Raw genomic sequence first — 17,025 nt, 5'->3', positions numbered from 1 at the left:
ACCTAAGTAATATATTGTTTTGTTTTGAAAGCTGAACGGCAAACATGCACCTAGCTGGTTACTGGAAAGGGCAGTATTGGTACAATTAGGTGAAGAGTTCTCAGGAGAGGATAAGCTGAAGAGAATCTCTCAGTCATAGGGAGTCTGGCTTCAGTTTCCCTAAGAGTTTTACAAGAGCTGCTTCTGGGGAAGTCAGAGGGTAAGGTTCTGGATGAGGCCAGGAAAATACACCCACATCTCAGCAGTCAGGGCACCAGCAGGGCTGTTAATGCAGACCAGAAATTAGTTGTCTGGTTACCATATGGTTTGATGGTGAGCGGGTCGCTCCGACTCTTCACTTCTAATCTCTCTGTGACCAGCCGCTACCCTCAATAGTAGATCACAGCAGGCAACTTCTATGGGGTGAAATGCATGTCCACACCTGCTCCAGGCAGCTGCAGTGCTGGTGGGAGGGTGTGCAGGAGCTGGGGCAGCATATACTCAAAACCAGCCAAGTACAGACCGTCTGAGCCAGACTCACCTGGGCATTCTGGCCTCAGGTTAAAAAGCAGGATGGAGCAATGACAGTGGGGACTTTGAAATGATAGTCTTTAACATGTCTTTCTGATCATACTCTTCTAATCTGGAATGATTACTTTGGACATCCGGTACACAAGTATCACCCTGGCATTTCCCTTTACCATCTTCCTAGACTTCTCTTTGCTTCACTCCTGTATTTAATTTTGGGTTTCCTAAATCCCGTGTCTTTCTCTTTCTTGGTGTATCCTTTTCAGTGACACACTTCCTCTGCTAGCTTCTTATGAAAGAGTACATGGGAGTTAAATTCTCTGACATTTACATGCATAAAAACACCTTTTTTAGCCACACGCGGTGGCTCATGCCTGTAATCCCAACACTTTGGGAGGCCGAGGCGGGTGGATCATGAGGTCATGAGATGGAGACCATCCTGGCCAACATGGTGAAACCCTGTCTCTACCAAAAATATAAAAATTAACTGGGCATGGTGGCACACACTTGTACTCCCAGGTACTTGGGAGGCTGAGGCAGGAGAATGGCTTGAGCCTGGGAGGCAGAGCGGAGGTTGCAGTGAGCCAAGATCGCTCCACTGCACTCCAGCCTGGCGGCAGAGTGAGGCTCCATCTCAAAAAACAAACAAACAAAAGGAAACACTTTTTTCTATATTCATATTTAGTCAATCATTAAAGGCATTTTATGTTGGCCTTTTTCTTTTAAATTTGGAGTTATTGCTCCAGGCTCTACTAGCTTTCAGCATTGCTGTTAGGTCCAGAGTTGTTATGATTACTGATCTTTTGCATATGACCCATTGTTTTCCTCTCTGGAAGCTTGTAATATCTTCTCTTTCTTCTTAGTGTTCTAAAATTTCAGCGATGTATCTTGATTTTGGCTATCTTCAACCATTGTTTAGGATACTCAGTGGACCCTTTCCATCCATCAGCCCATATCCTTTAGTTTTTGAGAAATTACTTGAAGTATTTTGTTAATGATTTCTTTTTCTTTGTTTTCTCTTTCTGGAACTGCTATTATTTGGATGTTGAGCGTCTTGGACTCATTCTTCAATATTCTTATCTTCTCTGTTTTCTACCATTTTTTAAATTCTCCTTTCTGGTAGATATTACCAGCTTTACTTTCTAAGCCCTCTATTGAGTTTTTCGTTTCTGCTATCATGTTTTGAATTTCAAGAGTCTGTTTTTATTTTTTGTCTGTTCTTTTTTTAAAGTCAACGTTTTGTTCTTTGTTTTATAGATGCAATATTACTCTATATCTCTGTCATAGTCTGTTTCCTCCAAGTTGCTGGTTTTCTCTTTGTTGGTTTTGTGTTCTATCTTTTTTTTTTTTTTTTTGAGACAGAGTTTCGCTCTTGTTGCCCAGCCTGGAGTGCAATGACACAATCTCGGCTCACTGTAACCTCCTCCACCCGGGTTCAAGTGATTCTCCTACCCCAGCCTCCTGAGTAGCTGGGATTACAGGCACCCATCACCATGTCCAGCTATTTTTTTTGGTATTTTTAGTAGAGACAGGATTTTACCATGTTGGCCAAGCTTGTCTCGAACTCCTGACCTCAGGCGATCCACCTGCCTCAGCCTCCCAAAGTTCTGGGATTACAGGCATGAGCCACTGCGCCTGGCCTTGTTCTGTCTTCTTGTGAGAGGCTTTTCTTATATTTCTGATAAATCTTGGCTGTCTGCTAATGATTAATAGTAGGAGACTATATTAGTTTTCTATTGCTACGTAACAAGTTACTACAAATTTAGTGGCTTAAAACAACACCCCCTTTTTTTTTGAGACGGAATTTTGCTCTTGTTGCCCAGGCTGGAGTACAATGGCATGATCTTGGCTCACTGCAACCTCCGCCCCTCAGGTTCAAGCAATTCTCCTGCCTCAGCCTCCCGAGTAGTTGGGATTACAGGCATGCACCTCCATGCCCAGCTAATTTTGTATTTTTAGTAGAGATGGGGTTTCTCAGGCTGATCTTGAACTCCTGACCTCAGGTAATCCACTGGCCTCGGCCTCCCAAAGTGCTGGGATTATAGGCGTGAGCCACCACACCAGGCCAACAACACCCATTTATTATCTCACAATTCTGTAGGTCAGAAATCCTGGTGGACTTGGTTGGATTTTCTGCTTAGGATCTCATAATGCCAAAGTCAAGCTGTTGGCTGACCTGGGCTCGTCTCTGGAGATTCTGGGGAAGAATCTGCTTTCAAGCTCATCTAAGTTGTTGGCAGAATTCAGTTCAATGCAGTTGTAAGACTGAAGTCCCTGTTTCCTTGCTGGCTATTAGCTGGGTCCACTTTCAGTTCCTAGAAGTCACTCTTCAGTCCTTTCCCATACCTCTACCCCATCTTCAAAGTCAGCAATGGCATATTGAATCCTTCTAGTGCCAGCAGCTGGTAAAAGATTCACGCAGATAACCTGCCGAATTTAAGGCCAATTGTGCTATGTATTATAGCAAACACAGTGATGGGAGTGATATCTCATATTTACAGGTTTGGGGATTAAGAGGGAGCATCTTAAAGTAGATTGCAGAACTGAGAATGATATATCATGGTACTTCCTAAAATGATCTTCTCTACTGCTCAGCCCTGTTCCTCTGAGATGACAGGGCAGAACCTTTTCTTCTTCTCTCTCTCTTCTAATGCCTAGTAAGATGTAGTACATCACTGTTAGCATACTTGCCTCTGCCTAGAATGTTGGACCTCACTCCAAACTTCTGCACATCCCTCAATAGTGTGCATGTTCCTTTTTGGCTTTATGCAGGTCAGAATTTATCTTCCAGGCTAGATGTGATGGCTCATACCTATCATCTTCGCACTTTGGGAAGGCCAAGGCAAGAGGATTACTTGAGCCCAGGAGTCCGAGACCAAAGCCCAAGCAATATAGGGAGACCCCGTCTCTATAAAAAATTAAAAATTAGCCGGATGTGGTGGTACATGCCTATGATCCCAGCTACTTGGGAGGCTGAGGCGGGAGGATCTCTTGAGCCTGTGACATCAAGGCTGCAGTGACCTATCATCATACCACTGTATTCTAGCTTCGGCAAGAGTGAGACCCTGTCTCTCAAAAAAAAAAAATAGAATTCTTCTGTGACAACACTTACTGTATTTCCTCCAGAGATGCATTGTGCTCCTACTTAAGACCTTTACAGCAGCTCATTTTTAGCTCATTTCAAGTTATGTCCATTTCACACCACCAGATAGTGTGCTCATACAGGACAAAGCACTGACTTAGTCACCTATATCTGGTACGTAGTACCACGCACATTGTAGACACTTAATGTTGCTGAATAAGGAAATCTTTTTAATCCTTCAAAAAACTTAATGGCAGTTCTAAATTACCCGTGATAAGGCTGCATATACCGAAACATCAAATTGTTTTGTTTGTTTTTGTTTAAAGCCTGAATTATTTTAACAATGCTTGGTAATAGTATTGATTTTTCTCGTGCCAATTAGAGGCTCTGGCATTTATGTATGTCTTCGTTTAAGAGAGAATATAGAAATAGATTAACCGGAGAGACGATTCAAGATGGCCGACCACTAACAGCTCAGGATTGTAGCTCCCAGTGAAAGCTCAGAGAACGAGACGACGCCACATCTTTAGACGAATTTTCGTCACTCACCGATTAGCCGATTCCCAGTGGAGGAGCCCCACGGGTCGCCAGCGTGACTCTTGTGGCCGCCGCAGCGGTTTTGCCGGCGTCTCGGCGCAGCAGCTCTTCACGCAGAGCCAACGGGACTGCTTCCCCTACTGACCAGAGTTTGGAGCTCGGAGAAGTCAGAGCCGCTTGTTGCGGACTCGAGAGGGAAGCCAGACCAGAGATTCCCGGGCAGAAGAGCACCATCAGTCTTACTGCTGCTATTTAGGCTGCCACAGTGGGTGGCTCGGATCCCAGCACTGGGAATCAGTAAGTCGGACGTTGACTCAGAAAACTGATTAGAAAGGCGGTTCATCGATAATGAAGGGAAAAAAACAGCCTAAGAAGGCCGAGTATACTCAAAATCAGAACCCATCAGCAACGGAACAAGCCCTGATGGAAAAGGACTCATCAGCAACCGAACAAGCCCAGATGGAAAAGGACTCATCAGTAACGGAACAAGCCCTGATGGAAAAGGACTGTGTTCCATTATCTGAAGTAGGCTTTAAAAGGTGGATGATAAGAAACTTCTGGGAGTTAAATGAACTTGTTCTAACCCAATGTAAAGAAACTAAGAACTTGGAAAAAAGGTTCGATGAAATGTTGAAAAGAATAGACAATATAGAGAGGAATACAAATGAACTTATGGAGTTGAAAAATACAACACGAGAACTCAGTGAAATATGTACAAGCTTAAACAGCCGAATGGATCAAGCAGAAGAAAGGGTATTAGAGGTCGAAGACCAACTTAATGAAACAAAACGACAAGACAAGAATAGAGAAAAAAGGATAAAAAGGAATGAGCAAAGTCTCCAAGAAATATGGGACTATGTGAAAAGACCTAATATACGCTTGATTGGTGTACCTGAATGTGACGGAGAGAATGAAGTCAATCTGGAAAATACTCTCCAGGACATTATCCAGGAAAATTTTCCTAATTTAGCAAAGCAGAACACTATTCAACCCCAGGCAATACAGAGAACACCACAAAGATATTCCTCAAGAAGACCAACCCCAAGGCACATAATCGTTAGATTCACCAAGATCGAAACGAAGGAGAAAATATTAAGGGCAGCCAGAGAGAAAGATCAAGTTACCCATAAAGGTAAGCCTATTAGGCTTACAGCAGATCTCTCAATGGAAACCCTACAAGCTAGAAGAGAGTGGGGGCCAATATTCAATATACTTAAAGAACAAAACTTTCAGCCCAGAATTTCATATCCTGCCAATTTAAGCTTTACATTTGAAGGAAAAATAAAATCTTTTAGGAACAAGCAAGTACTCAGAGATTTTATTACCACCAGGCCTGCTTTACAAGAACTTCTAAAAGAAGCATTATACACAGAAAGGAACAACCAGTATGATCCTTTCTAAAAATACACCAAAAAGTAAAGAGCATTAACATAAAGAAGAATTTTTATCAACAAAAGGACAAAATAGCCAGTTAATATCAAATGGCAGCAACCCTAAAGTTAAATCAACCAAATCTCCCAATCAAAAGATACAGACAAAATCCAATGGTATATCCAAAGATATGCATAGACTCAAAATAAAGGGTTGGAAAAAAAAAAAAAAAGTACCAACCAAATGGAGAGCAAAAATAAATAAATAAAAAGCAGGAGTTGCAATTTTCACATTTGACAAAATAGATTTCAAAGCTATAAGGATACAAGGGTAAAAGGATTAATATAACAATAAGAGATCTTAACACCCAGATACATAAGACACATAGTGAGATTTAGATTCAACGAGACAACAAATTGATAACGATATCCAGGATTTGAACTCAGAGCCAGAACAAATAAACACAATAGAGGTCTCCATTTTAAACACATAAAATATGCATTAACCACTTTAAACACTCAAAATATTGATCGGCCATTATTGAAACCCATTTTAGGAATGAAGTAATATTCCTTTTTCCCTCTTTTTCTTTTTTTCCCCTTCTTTTTCTCTTTTAAAAAAAAAGAAATAGATTAACCATTAATTTAGAATTTTGGGGCATAAAATAACTGCTAGTAAAAAAAAAAGTTAAGGCCAGGTGCAGTGGCTCACGCCTGTAATCCCAGCACTTTAGGAGGCCAAGGTGGGTGGATCACGAGGTCAAGAGATTGAGACCATCCTGGTCAACATGGTGAAACCCTGTCTCTACTAAAAATACAAAAAATTAGCTGGGCATGGTTGCACGTGCCTGTAATCCCAGCTACTCAGGAGGCTGAGGCAGGAGAATTGCTTGAACCCAGGAGGCGGAGGTTGCGGTGAGCCGAGATCGTGCCATTGCACTCCAGCCTGGGTAACAAGAGCGAAACTCCATCTCAAAAAAAAAAAAAAGTTAAAATTGGCTGGGCGTGGTGCTTCATGCTTGTAATCCCAGCACTTTGGGAGACCAAGGCAGGCGGATCACAAGGTCAGGAGTTTGAGACCAGCCTGGCCAACACAGTGAAACCCCGTCTGTACTAAAAACATCAAAAAAATTAGCTGGGTGTGGTGGCGGGCGTCTGTAATCTCAGCTACTCAGGAGGCTGAGGCAGGAGAATTGCTTGAACCTGGGAGGCAGAGGTTGCGGTGAGCTGAGATTGCAACATTGTACTCCAGCCTGGGTGACAGAGCAAGACTCCATCTCAAAAAAAAAAAAGAGTTAAAGTCTTAAATGTTAAAGAAGTCATTTGCTTATTATGTTTTGTTTGTAGGTCAAGTCTGGGTTCTTTCATGAAAGTGATTCCAAAGCTGTTGCTAAATCCATTAGAGACCGGGTGACCCCAATAAAGAAGACAAGGGAGAAGAAGCCTACTGGCTGCTTGGAAGAACGCAGGGATTCTCAGTGCAAGTCTGTGGGGAATGTATTCCCTCAGCCCCAGAATACAAGTTTGCCCCCTGCTCCCACTCAGCAAACTGGGGCTGAATGTGAAGAAACTGAAGTTGATCAACATGTTAGACAACAGATTCTACAAAGAAAACCACAGCAGCACTGCTCCTCTGTTACAGGTAACACAGTTACAGCTTTTAAAAGCAAACAAACATGCAATTATATTTCCTAATCTTTATTTACTTTGAAGGGCAGTGGTCAATGGCTATTTTGTTTCTTTTCCTTTTTGTGTATTTGCTTATCCTTAAGTAGCACTACTGTGTTTTTCACAGCATTCTGTTATCTATCATTTCATCAAGCCTTTTATAAAACCCCTGAAATAGACTGTTTTGTTAAGTGACTTGTCTAAGGTGCTAGTTGCAGAAGGATTATAATATCTAGCATTTGGTTTTGTTCAGGGTATAAATAAAATGACCTTATTATCATTTTTGAGGGTCCAACATAAATCTTTTTTTTTTTTTTTTGTGACAGGGCCTTGCTCTGACACCCAGGCTGGAGTGCACTGGCGTGATCATGACTCACTGCAGCCTCAACCTTCCCAGGCTCAGGTGATCCTCCCACCTTAGCCCCCTGAGTATCTGGGACTACAAGTGCATGCCACTACACCTGGCTAGTTTTTGTATTTTCTTTTGGTAGAGGTGGGGTTTCACCATATTGGCCAGGCTGGTCTCAAACTCCTGGGCTCAAGCCATCTGCCTGCCTCAGCCTCCCAAAGTGTTAGGATTACAGGCATGACCTGTCGCGCCCAGCCGCATAAATATTTTAATAAAGAAAATACAGAGCTAGGTCAGGCTCGATAACATGGCTCATGCCTGTAATCCCAGCACTTTGGGAGGCCAAGGCAGGTAGATGACAAGGTGAAGAGATGGAGACCATCCTGGCCAACATGGTGAAACCCCATCTCTACTAAAACACAAAAAATTAGCCGGGTGTGGTGGCGCATGCCTGTAGTCCCAGGTACTTAGGAGTCTGAGGCGGGAGAATCGCTTGAACCTGGGAGGCAGAGGTTGCAGTGAGCTGAGATTGTGCCGTTGTACTCCAGCCTGACGACAGACTGAGACTGTCTCTCAAAAAAAAAGAAAAAAAAAAATTTAGAACTAAAGGTAAAATTTATTCCTCAAGAAGGAATTGTCTAGTCTTTAAGACCCTTTGTATTTTAGGCTCAAGTATAAAATTAGCACAATTCTTCTAATTTCCTGCTGTAATGCATTTTATTTTCCAGAAGGACACAGTATTTGCATAATAATAACCTATTGTTCTACAAAGACCATATTCTAGGTTACAGCAGAAAGAATATGATATATTTTACTGAAATCCTAATGTCAAGTGTAGATTAGTTAGGGATATACGTGACATGGCCACCAAATGGAGTTGATTTTTATCTGATGCTCTGTTTTTAGGTTTGCTTTGCTAAGAAAATTTTAGTTATACCACAATATCAACATTTCATTGTTTGATACAGAGTTTAATTGCTGGTTTTTGATTAATGCTATAGTGTAAATATTTTATTTGAAGCTATGTCAAGTTCTCAGAGTGAAAAAGCCATTAAAGAGACACCATTACCTATACCATTTGGACATTTTGTGCTTCAAGTTTTCCCTTCTACCTGTTACTTATTTTCTTTGTTATAGGTGACAATTTGTCTGAGACAGGAGCTGCATCAGTTATACATTCAGATACTTCAAGTCAGCCCAGTGTAGCCTATTCCTCAAATCAAATGATGGGCTCTCAAATGGTTTCTAACATCCCGCAGGCTGAAATAAATGTTCCAGGGCAAATTTATTCATCTCAGCAACTAGTAGGACATTACCAGCAAGTTTCAGGGGTGAGGTGAACTGTTATATTTTAAAATATATAATCAGTATATTTACTATAAATGGGAAAGTTTATCTTTAATCTTTTTTTCCCCTTATTTTAACAGTTACAGAAGCAGCCAAAACTGACTCAACCCCAGGTTTCCCCATTAACTGTTCAGAAGGTTCCACAGATAAAGGTAAGACACATTTTAGAGGCTCTGTATTCATTTAAACAAATTTAACACTGCCTAGATTTTCTGACAGGCAAAGATTCTCTTATAAATCTGTTATAGTTTAGAGAAAGGTCACTGAAAGCTGTAAGTTTTTTTTAATTTCCTTTACCCAAGGCATTACTCTTAGTGTGCCTAACATTGTGTAACCAGAATCTGGAGACACTACTTGTATAATTGGAGAAGAAATAGAGAGCTCAGTGTATGTGGACAAAAGATTTATTTAGGATTGATCTCTTCCTCTTATTAATGATTATTTGTTATTTGTATTAAATTTTTCCAGCCTGGTTTGAACATGAAAGGATGTCTATTGCAGTTAATTAGAAATAGTATTTCACAGATTTTCATAGCATGTTCATCTAAACTCTTGACTTGTTTTGGTTCATGTTGATTACTGAGGGGGAAATAAGTGTTTGTTTTTCAGAATTTTTTTTTTTTTAATACGAAGTCCCGCTCTGTCCCCCAGGCTGGAGTGCAATGGCACAATCTTGGCTCACCGCAAACTCCGCCTCCCAGGTTCAAGCAATTCTCCTGCCTCAGCCTCCCAAGTAGCTGGGACTACAGGCGCACACTGCCATACCTGGCTAATTTTTTGCATTTTAGTTTTAGTAGTTATGGGGTTTCACCGTGTTGCCCAGGCTGGTCTTGAACTCCTGAGCTCAGGCAATCTCTCCACCTCGGTTTCCCAAATTGTTATGATTACAGGCGTGAGCCACCACGCCTGGCCTGTCTTTAAAACTCTTAAAGTCAGCATTATTCATTTCTGACAAAGAGTTAACTAACAGTCTGTGTGTGAGTTCATATATTAAGACTGTATCCTGGTTTCCTAGGTTATGGACTCTGGATACATGGTTGCATTTTTCATTGCCGTTACCTGGTTTTCTCCCCTCACCTCCCACCATACCTTGCATGTGTCTTCTCTCTCTGGGAGTGAGATGATCTAAGTTCCTGTTTAGCTGCTAGCTAACAGAGAATGCCTGGTTTGGGTAGCTGCTGGTGTATCTTTAAGAAATTAGTATATTATTAGTTCATCATCAAATTTTTAATGATTGCTACCTTCTGGGGATATGAAGTAAAAGAAACATGATCCTTGCCCTCAAATAACTCAGTTTTGTAGGGGAAAGCATGTACTTCACAAATGACAGATGCATTTAAAGTACATGCATCTGCTAGGGGTAGATTTAGTTTGATACAGTTAACGGTGCCAGATATTTGGCTAGTATTTATAAGTGATATGGTTCCTAGTTGTAATTAAGCTCATGTTGTAGTTTGATTTGCTTCTTTCTAAGCCTATAATGCAAAATGTGTTGAGTGGGTGCTTAAATTTAACTTAGGTTCAACTATATAAGCATATAGGTATGTTTATTTTAAAATGTGTTACAAAAATTTTTTTAAATTTTAGGTTGGGCACAGTGGCTCATGCCTATAATCCCAGCACTTTGGGAGGCCAAGGCAGGCGGATCACGAGGTCAGGAGTTTGAGACCAGCCTGACCAACATGGTGAAACCCCATCTCTACTAAAAATACAAAATAAATTAGCTGGGCGTGGTGGCACACGTTTATAATCCCAGCTACTCAGGAGGCTGAGGCAGGAGGATCGCTTGAACCCCGGAGGCGGAAGTTGCAGTGAGCTGAGATTGCACCACTGCACTCTAGCCCAGGTGACAGAGCGAGACTCTGTCTCGATAAAAGAAAAATAAATTAATTATCAAAGTATTATTTGCTTATTTTAAAATAAATCCCATAATGTTATAAAAGAGAAAGTGAAAAATTGCTTATTTCTCTAGCTAGAGACAACTTGTTTATGTCTGAGGTATAGCCTTTAGATTTATCTGTTTTTCTTTGTGCACATGTATAACTTTATTTATATATACACATGTATAGTATGTACATTTGAATTTTGTAGCCTGCCCTTTTTACCTAATATATAGAAGCCACATAAGCAAGAACTTTGATTATATGGGTCTTTTTATGAGCATGGTAGCCCAAATTCTATGCATTATTGCAGCGAATCTGTATTTATTTCTGCCAACTCTCTCTTCTTGAGAGAGTATCTATGCTCATTTTAGGAATGATACTCAAATCCTTTGGGCTTTCTTATGGGACTTCCACTGTCTGGTGTGTGATGGTGTCAGATTCAGATACTCAGAATCTCTGCCAGGGTTTAAATGAGTTACGTAGTACGTGCAATAAATGAGAAACCATGGGTGATATATTGCTGTGACTGGTCTCAACCCCTTAGTATATTCAGTCAACTAGCATTTACTCATGGTATTAGGATTTTTATAGGACTAATGATATACCTGTCAAATTTTTTATAATTTGCTGAAATTTTTGGAACATAGCATTATTTTCTCTATCAATCTGTCTGGGACAGTCTCATTAAAATGGGCATAGTATATGCATTTATAATTTGAGTTCTCCTTGTACCTGCAGCTGGCCTTTGGAGCAGGAAAAACTTCAGCCCAACCTATGACTTCAGACTTCTCAGTTATTGGAGTTTCACAACCAATCCTTCCTTCCTTCCTTCTTTTCTTTTCTTTTTTTCTTTCTTTCTTTTCTTTTCCTTCCTTCCTTTCTCCTCTCTCTTTTTCTTTCTTTTCTTTTCCTTCCTTCCTTCCTCTCTCTCTCTCTCTCTCTCTCTCTCTCTCTCTCTCTCTCTCTCTCTCTCTCTCTCTCTCTCTCTTTCTCTCTCTCTTTTCTTGACAGAATCTTGTTCTGTCACCCAGGCTCAAGTGAAGTGGTGTGATCTCAGCTCACTGCAACCTCCACATCCTGGGTTCAAGTGATTCTTACACCTCAGCCTCCCGAGTAGCTGGGACTACAGGAGCACACCATCATGCCTGCCCAATTTTTGTATTTTTAGTAGAGATAGGGTTTTGCCATGTTGGCCAGGCTGGTCTTGAACTCCTGGCCTCAAGTGATCTGCCTGCCTTGGCCTTCCAAATTGCTGGGATTACAGGCGTGAGCCACCATGCCTGGCCACAACCAGTCTTTCTGCAATTTCTCCTCAGACATTGTCTGCTTCACAGATGACCTCCCAGTATCCAACAGTTGCTCTTCAACTTGAGTGTGATCCTAGAAATGGGAATCAGGCATTAACCAAAGCACCAGATGCCAGTCAGACTTCTAGTTTCTTACTAGTTAATCACTCAAACTTTGTTGAATCATTCTTCTGTTTAACACATGAGCAACGCACAGAATGCTGCTGGTACAGCTCAGCTCCCTTCTAATTTCACTGGGGGGTATTCAGGGGCCCATCAGCCTTCACAAAAGATACATTCAGTTCACAGTCATGTCCAGTAGTACATCAGGAGTCTCTAACTTCAGATTCTTCCATGCCACAAAGCCAGACCATGCATTTGAAGGAGCATTGTTTCTAAGCTTCTATTCAGCAACAGTCATTAATTTTACAACCTAAGATTTTGGGATCTCCACAGAAAAATGTTCTGCAGGATTGTATTCTGCAAGAGTCTGAAGCTCTTGCAAGTCAGCAGCAGCCAAAGAGAGGTACTGAAAGTGTCATTCAGCCCCTGCAACACCCTTCTTACTCTGTTCAACACGCTTATGCAGGGCCACCTGCAGAATTATGATCCTTCCCATTGAAGGCTCCTGAGCGGCTGCCCTTTGTGATATGTCCCTAGGAACAAACTTCTTACTTATCACAGCCAACTTACCCAAATCAGACTCCACCACATAAACTGTTTATTCACTGCCAACTGCCAGTCCTGGAGCATCCTCTTTACACTGTACAGCCACCGAGATCACAGCCAGCATATTCTATGCAGTCTTCTTATCCAGTCCCAGCTGCAGTACAGCCCTTGTATTTGGCACTGACTCACTGTGCAGCCTGCTTATTTAGTGCAACCTCTGCTTTAGTTACCTTTTCCAGACTAGGCAGGGTATGCAATCCAGGCAGCTTACCCTGTGCAACCTATGGAACAGCCTGCTTATCAGGCACTGTCTCTTGAGCATGTATCTTATTTGGCACAAACTGCTGACACCATCCAGACAACTGAACATGCAACCTTCATAACCCAGCAGGTATATACAATAAGCCCTCATGATAGCTAGCGAGTACACATGGCAGACTCTGCAGATCAGAAAGTATACTCTGTGCCACCATTTGTAGCATGGGCTTTTGAGCAATAAGCCTATTTAACACAACCCCAAGGTAGTTCTTCAACATTGGAACAAAGGATGTATTTAATACCAACCTTAGATACACAGACACATTCTACTGAGCCTTTATTTGATGTCCACTTTTCAGCAACTCCATCCCAAGCAGATGTCAGTTTTGGATACCAGCAGCTAAAAGCTCAGGCCCAGTCAACTAGCATTATGTCTCAGAGGGCAATGGAAGGACAGCTTCAAAACCCTGAGCAGATGTCCTTTATTCAGCGGGCCTCTTCACAGGCACAGATCCAGCCCACACATTTCTCAGCACAGCTTTCCCAATCACATCTAGCACCAAGCCAGGTTTCTCACTTAGCTTTCATTCAGCAGCAGCAGCAGATGACTCATTCATCTCATAGACAAGCACAGGAAACCCATCAATTGTCTACTCAGGAAGGTCCCACAAATCAAACAGCAATCTTAGTATAGTCAGCATGCTGCTCTCCAGCAGCAGGTACCTCATTCACAGGCACCTAAGCAAGTTCAACCATTACTGGGTATTCCAAATACCATTACAAACATGGTCCAGATTATACATCCTTTGCAAGAACAGTTGCAACTAGTGGCCCTGGAACAACAATATGTAATACAGCCTTTAGAGCAGCCTCAAGTGCTTCAGGCACTAGATGACAATCAGACTTTTCCCCTACAGAAAACCCTAGCACAGTTTCAGCCAGCATACATCCAGCAGCAGTCTGCTGACCAGTTGCAGTGGCAGCCATCTTACAGCTTAGCACCTGCTTCTGGGTCATCAGAACCACAGTTACAACAGCACACCTACTATCAAGGCTCTAGGATAGCCCTTTCCAATCAGCAATCTTCGGTTCATCTCCTGGCACTTAGCATTCTGGTAGAGGCTTCCACTGCTTTTCAGAGCATTTCTGTGTTACACACACAGCAGCATTTAAAAGGCCAAGAAATTCCAAAGGTAAATCCTACTGGCAAAACCTCATCTCTACTAAAAAACAAAAATTGAGTGGGCATGGTGGTATGCTCCCATAGTCCCAGCTACTTGGGAGGCTGAGGTAGGAGAATTGCTTGAACCCAGGAGGCAGAGGTTGCAATGAGCTCAGATCACACCACTTCACTCCAGCCTGGGTAACAGAGCAAGACTCTGTCTAAAATCCAAAGGAATCCAAAGAAAAATCAGGATGATTGTGATTTTTTTGTGATGTCTAAGGGTCAAGAAGATAGTGAACTATAATAGATAAAGCACTTCAGTGGGAGTTGTGGTCCCTATTCCTGACTCTTTCCTTACTTCCTGGGTGACCTTGATTCAGGTCTTGTCTAGATTTTCTCATCTGTAAAGTGAAGGGATTAGACCAGATGATGACAATAAAAAAAAACTTGAGGACCTATTTGGGATATAACTGAATAAAATATAAAAACCCCTTCTGTCCTTGAGGTTTGTTGTCCAATGGAGAAAGATTGTCAATAACCATTATAAAAAGGAAATTATACAGTACAAGGTACTTTGAGGAAAATGTAGAGCAGGAAAAGGAGGAAGGTAGGTTGCAGTTTTAAGGAAGGTGGCCATCTGATTAGGTGTCACTGAGAAGGTAATATTTGAGCAGATGCTTGAATGAGGTGAGGGAGTCAGTAATGTATATTTCAGACAGAGGGAATAACAGGTGCAAAGGCCCTAAGGAAGAAGTTTGTCTGGCATATTTGGAAAACAGCAAGGAGGCAAGTATAGCTTTCCAAGATCCTTTAGTCCTAAAATGTTTGGATCCTATGGTTTTCTTATTGTTCTACATTTATAATAAAATATTTGCCTTAGTGAAATAATACTGTTGAGTGATTCTTACGTGCCAAATACTATTCCAAAGGCATTACATGTACATCCTCACACCAACCATTAGGCATCCCGTTGCTACCTTGTTTTACCGATGAAGAAACTGAGGTTCATAGAGGTTAAGTAACTTTTCTAGTGTCATACACAAGAGCTAGTGTTTGAACCCAGCATATTCCATCATTTTTACTACCCATCTGCTTTGTAAGATAGTTATCCTCCCCACCAGAATTAGAGAAAAAGGTTATGATGACTTCAGTGAGATTTAGTTAACTCAGGGATTTATGGTATTTTATTTTATTTTTTTTGAGACAGGGTCTTGCTCTGTCACCCAGGTTGGAGTGCAGTGGTGCCATCTCGGCTCACTGCAACCTCTGCCTCCTGGGTTCAGCGGATTCTCCTGCCTCAACCTCCTGAGTAGCTGGGATTACAGGCATCTGCTACCACGCCCAGCTAATTTTTGTATTTTTAGTAGAGACAGGGTTTCACCATGTTGGCCAGGCTGGTCTCACACTCCTGACATCAAGTGATCCACCCACCTCAGCCTCTCAAAGTGCTGGAATTACAGGTGTGAGCCACTGTACCCAGCCTTTGATTGAGTTAATTATTAATTAAAGGAAAGAACTGAGAATCTGACTTACTGTTTTTGCTCTTCTGCCCTGCTTGAGGCATATCTGAAATACTGAATTTATTATTTGGCTAATAAAATACTTTGAGGTCCTTCTATTTACCTTTTAAGGTGCTGTATGAGTTTTTTTTTCTTTTTCTTTTTCTTTTTTTTTTTTTTGAGACAGAGTTTCGCTCTTGTTACCCAGGCTGGAGTGCAATGGCACAATCTTGGCTCACCGCAACCTCCACCTCCTGGGTTCAAGCAATTCTCCTGCCTCAGCCTCCTGAGTAGCTGGGACTACAGGTGTGCACCACCATGCCCAGCTAATTTTTGTATTTTTAGTAGAGACGGGGTTTCACCATGTTGACCAGGATGGTCTCGATCTCTTGACCTCGTGATCCACCCGCCTTGGCCTCCCAAAATGCTGGGATTATAGGCGTGAGCCACCGCGCCCGGCCCCCCCCCTTTTTTTTTTGAGATGGAGTCTTACTCTGTCGCCCAGGCTGGAGTGCAGTGGTGCAATCTCAGCTCACTGCAACCTCCACCTCCAAGGTTCAAGCGATTCTTCTGCCTCAGCCTCCCGAGTAGCTGGGACTACAGGCATGAGCCACCACGCCCAGCTAATTTTTGTATTTTTAGTAAAGTTGGAGTTTCACCATATTGTCCAGGCTGGTCTCGAACACCTGACCTCGTGATCCACCTGCCTCAGCCTCCCAAAGTACTGGGATTACAGACATGAGCCACTGTGCCTGGCCTCATTATTTTCTAGTGATAATATATTACTCTACCAAACAGCTATTACTTCAAGTATTATGTATTTTATAAAATCTCCTCTTCGTTAAGGGCATAAATTATAATGGATTCCAGTATGTGCGTTCTGACTCCTAACAGGACTGAGCGAGAATAAATAAAGATCTTTGTAGCTGAAGTTTCTTCAGACAGGGTATACTATTCTGGGATTTATTTATTTTAGATTAAGCGATTTAACAAAGCATCTTTTCTTCTTCCTTTTTTTTTTTTTGGTTTCCTACAATACACAGATGTAGGTTAACAAAGCACTCTGGATTTTAGTGTTCATTATATGGGCAGATAGCATGTGTTGTATACTTTCCTTACCTAATTAAAAAGTTTTCCCCAACATCTTAATAAGAAAAAACTTCAAATCTACAAAATATTGAAAAAAATTGTAGCATGAACACCCAATACCTAACATCTAAATTATACAGTTCACTTTTGCTTTATTTGCTCTATCACATATCTAGTTATCCCTTTATCCCTTTATTAATCCATTTTATTTTTCTGGTGCATTTCAGTTTAGAGGAAGTTGCTAATATCAGTATACATCATCCATAAATACTTCAGCATACATATCATTGGCTGGAATTCAGTATTTATGTTTTTA

The 17,025-nt window shown here is 41.5% G+C and overlaps 1 protein-coding gene across 9 annotated transcripts in view; it reads left to right on the top strand.

Annotated features, from left to right (window-relative positions):
• Positions 1-17,025, top strand: part of WNK3 (WNK lysine deficient protein kinase 3) — a 175,586-nt gene that overhangs the window by 67,432 nt on the left and 91,129 nt on the right. For all 9 annotated transcript variants that reach the window (XM_078364023.1, XM_078364025.1, XM_078364020.1 and 6 more), the window contains exons 8-10: positions 6,844-7,138; positions 8,651-8,844; positions 8,941-9,012. In XM_078364023.1, the coding sequence (XP_078220149.1) occupies positions 6,844-7,138; positions 8,651-8,844; positions 8,941-9,012 (561 nt within the window). The remainder of the gene's footprint in view (positions 1-6,843; positions 7,139-8,650; positions 8,845-8,940; positions 9,013-17,025) is intronic.

This window comes from Callithrix jacchus, chromosome X (genome assembly GCF_049354715.1).
Source record: "Callithrix jacchus isolate 240 chromosome X, calJac240_pri, whole genome shotgun sequence".
Lineage (NCBI taxonomy): Eukaryota > Metazoa > Chordata > Mammalia > Primates > Cebidae > Callithrix > Callithrix jacchus.
This window is presented reverse-complemented; position numbering and strand designations above follow the sequence as displayed.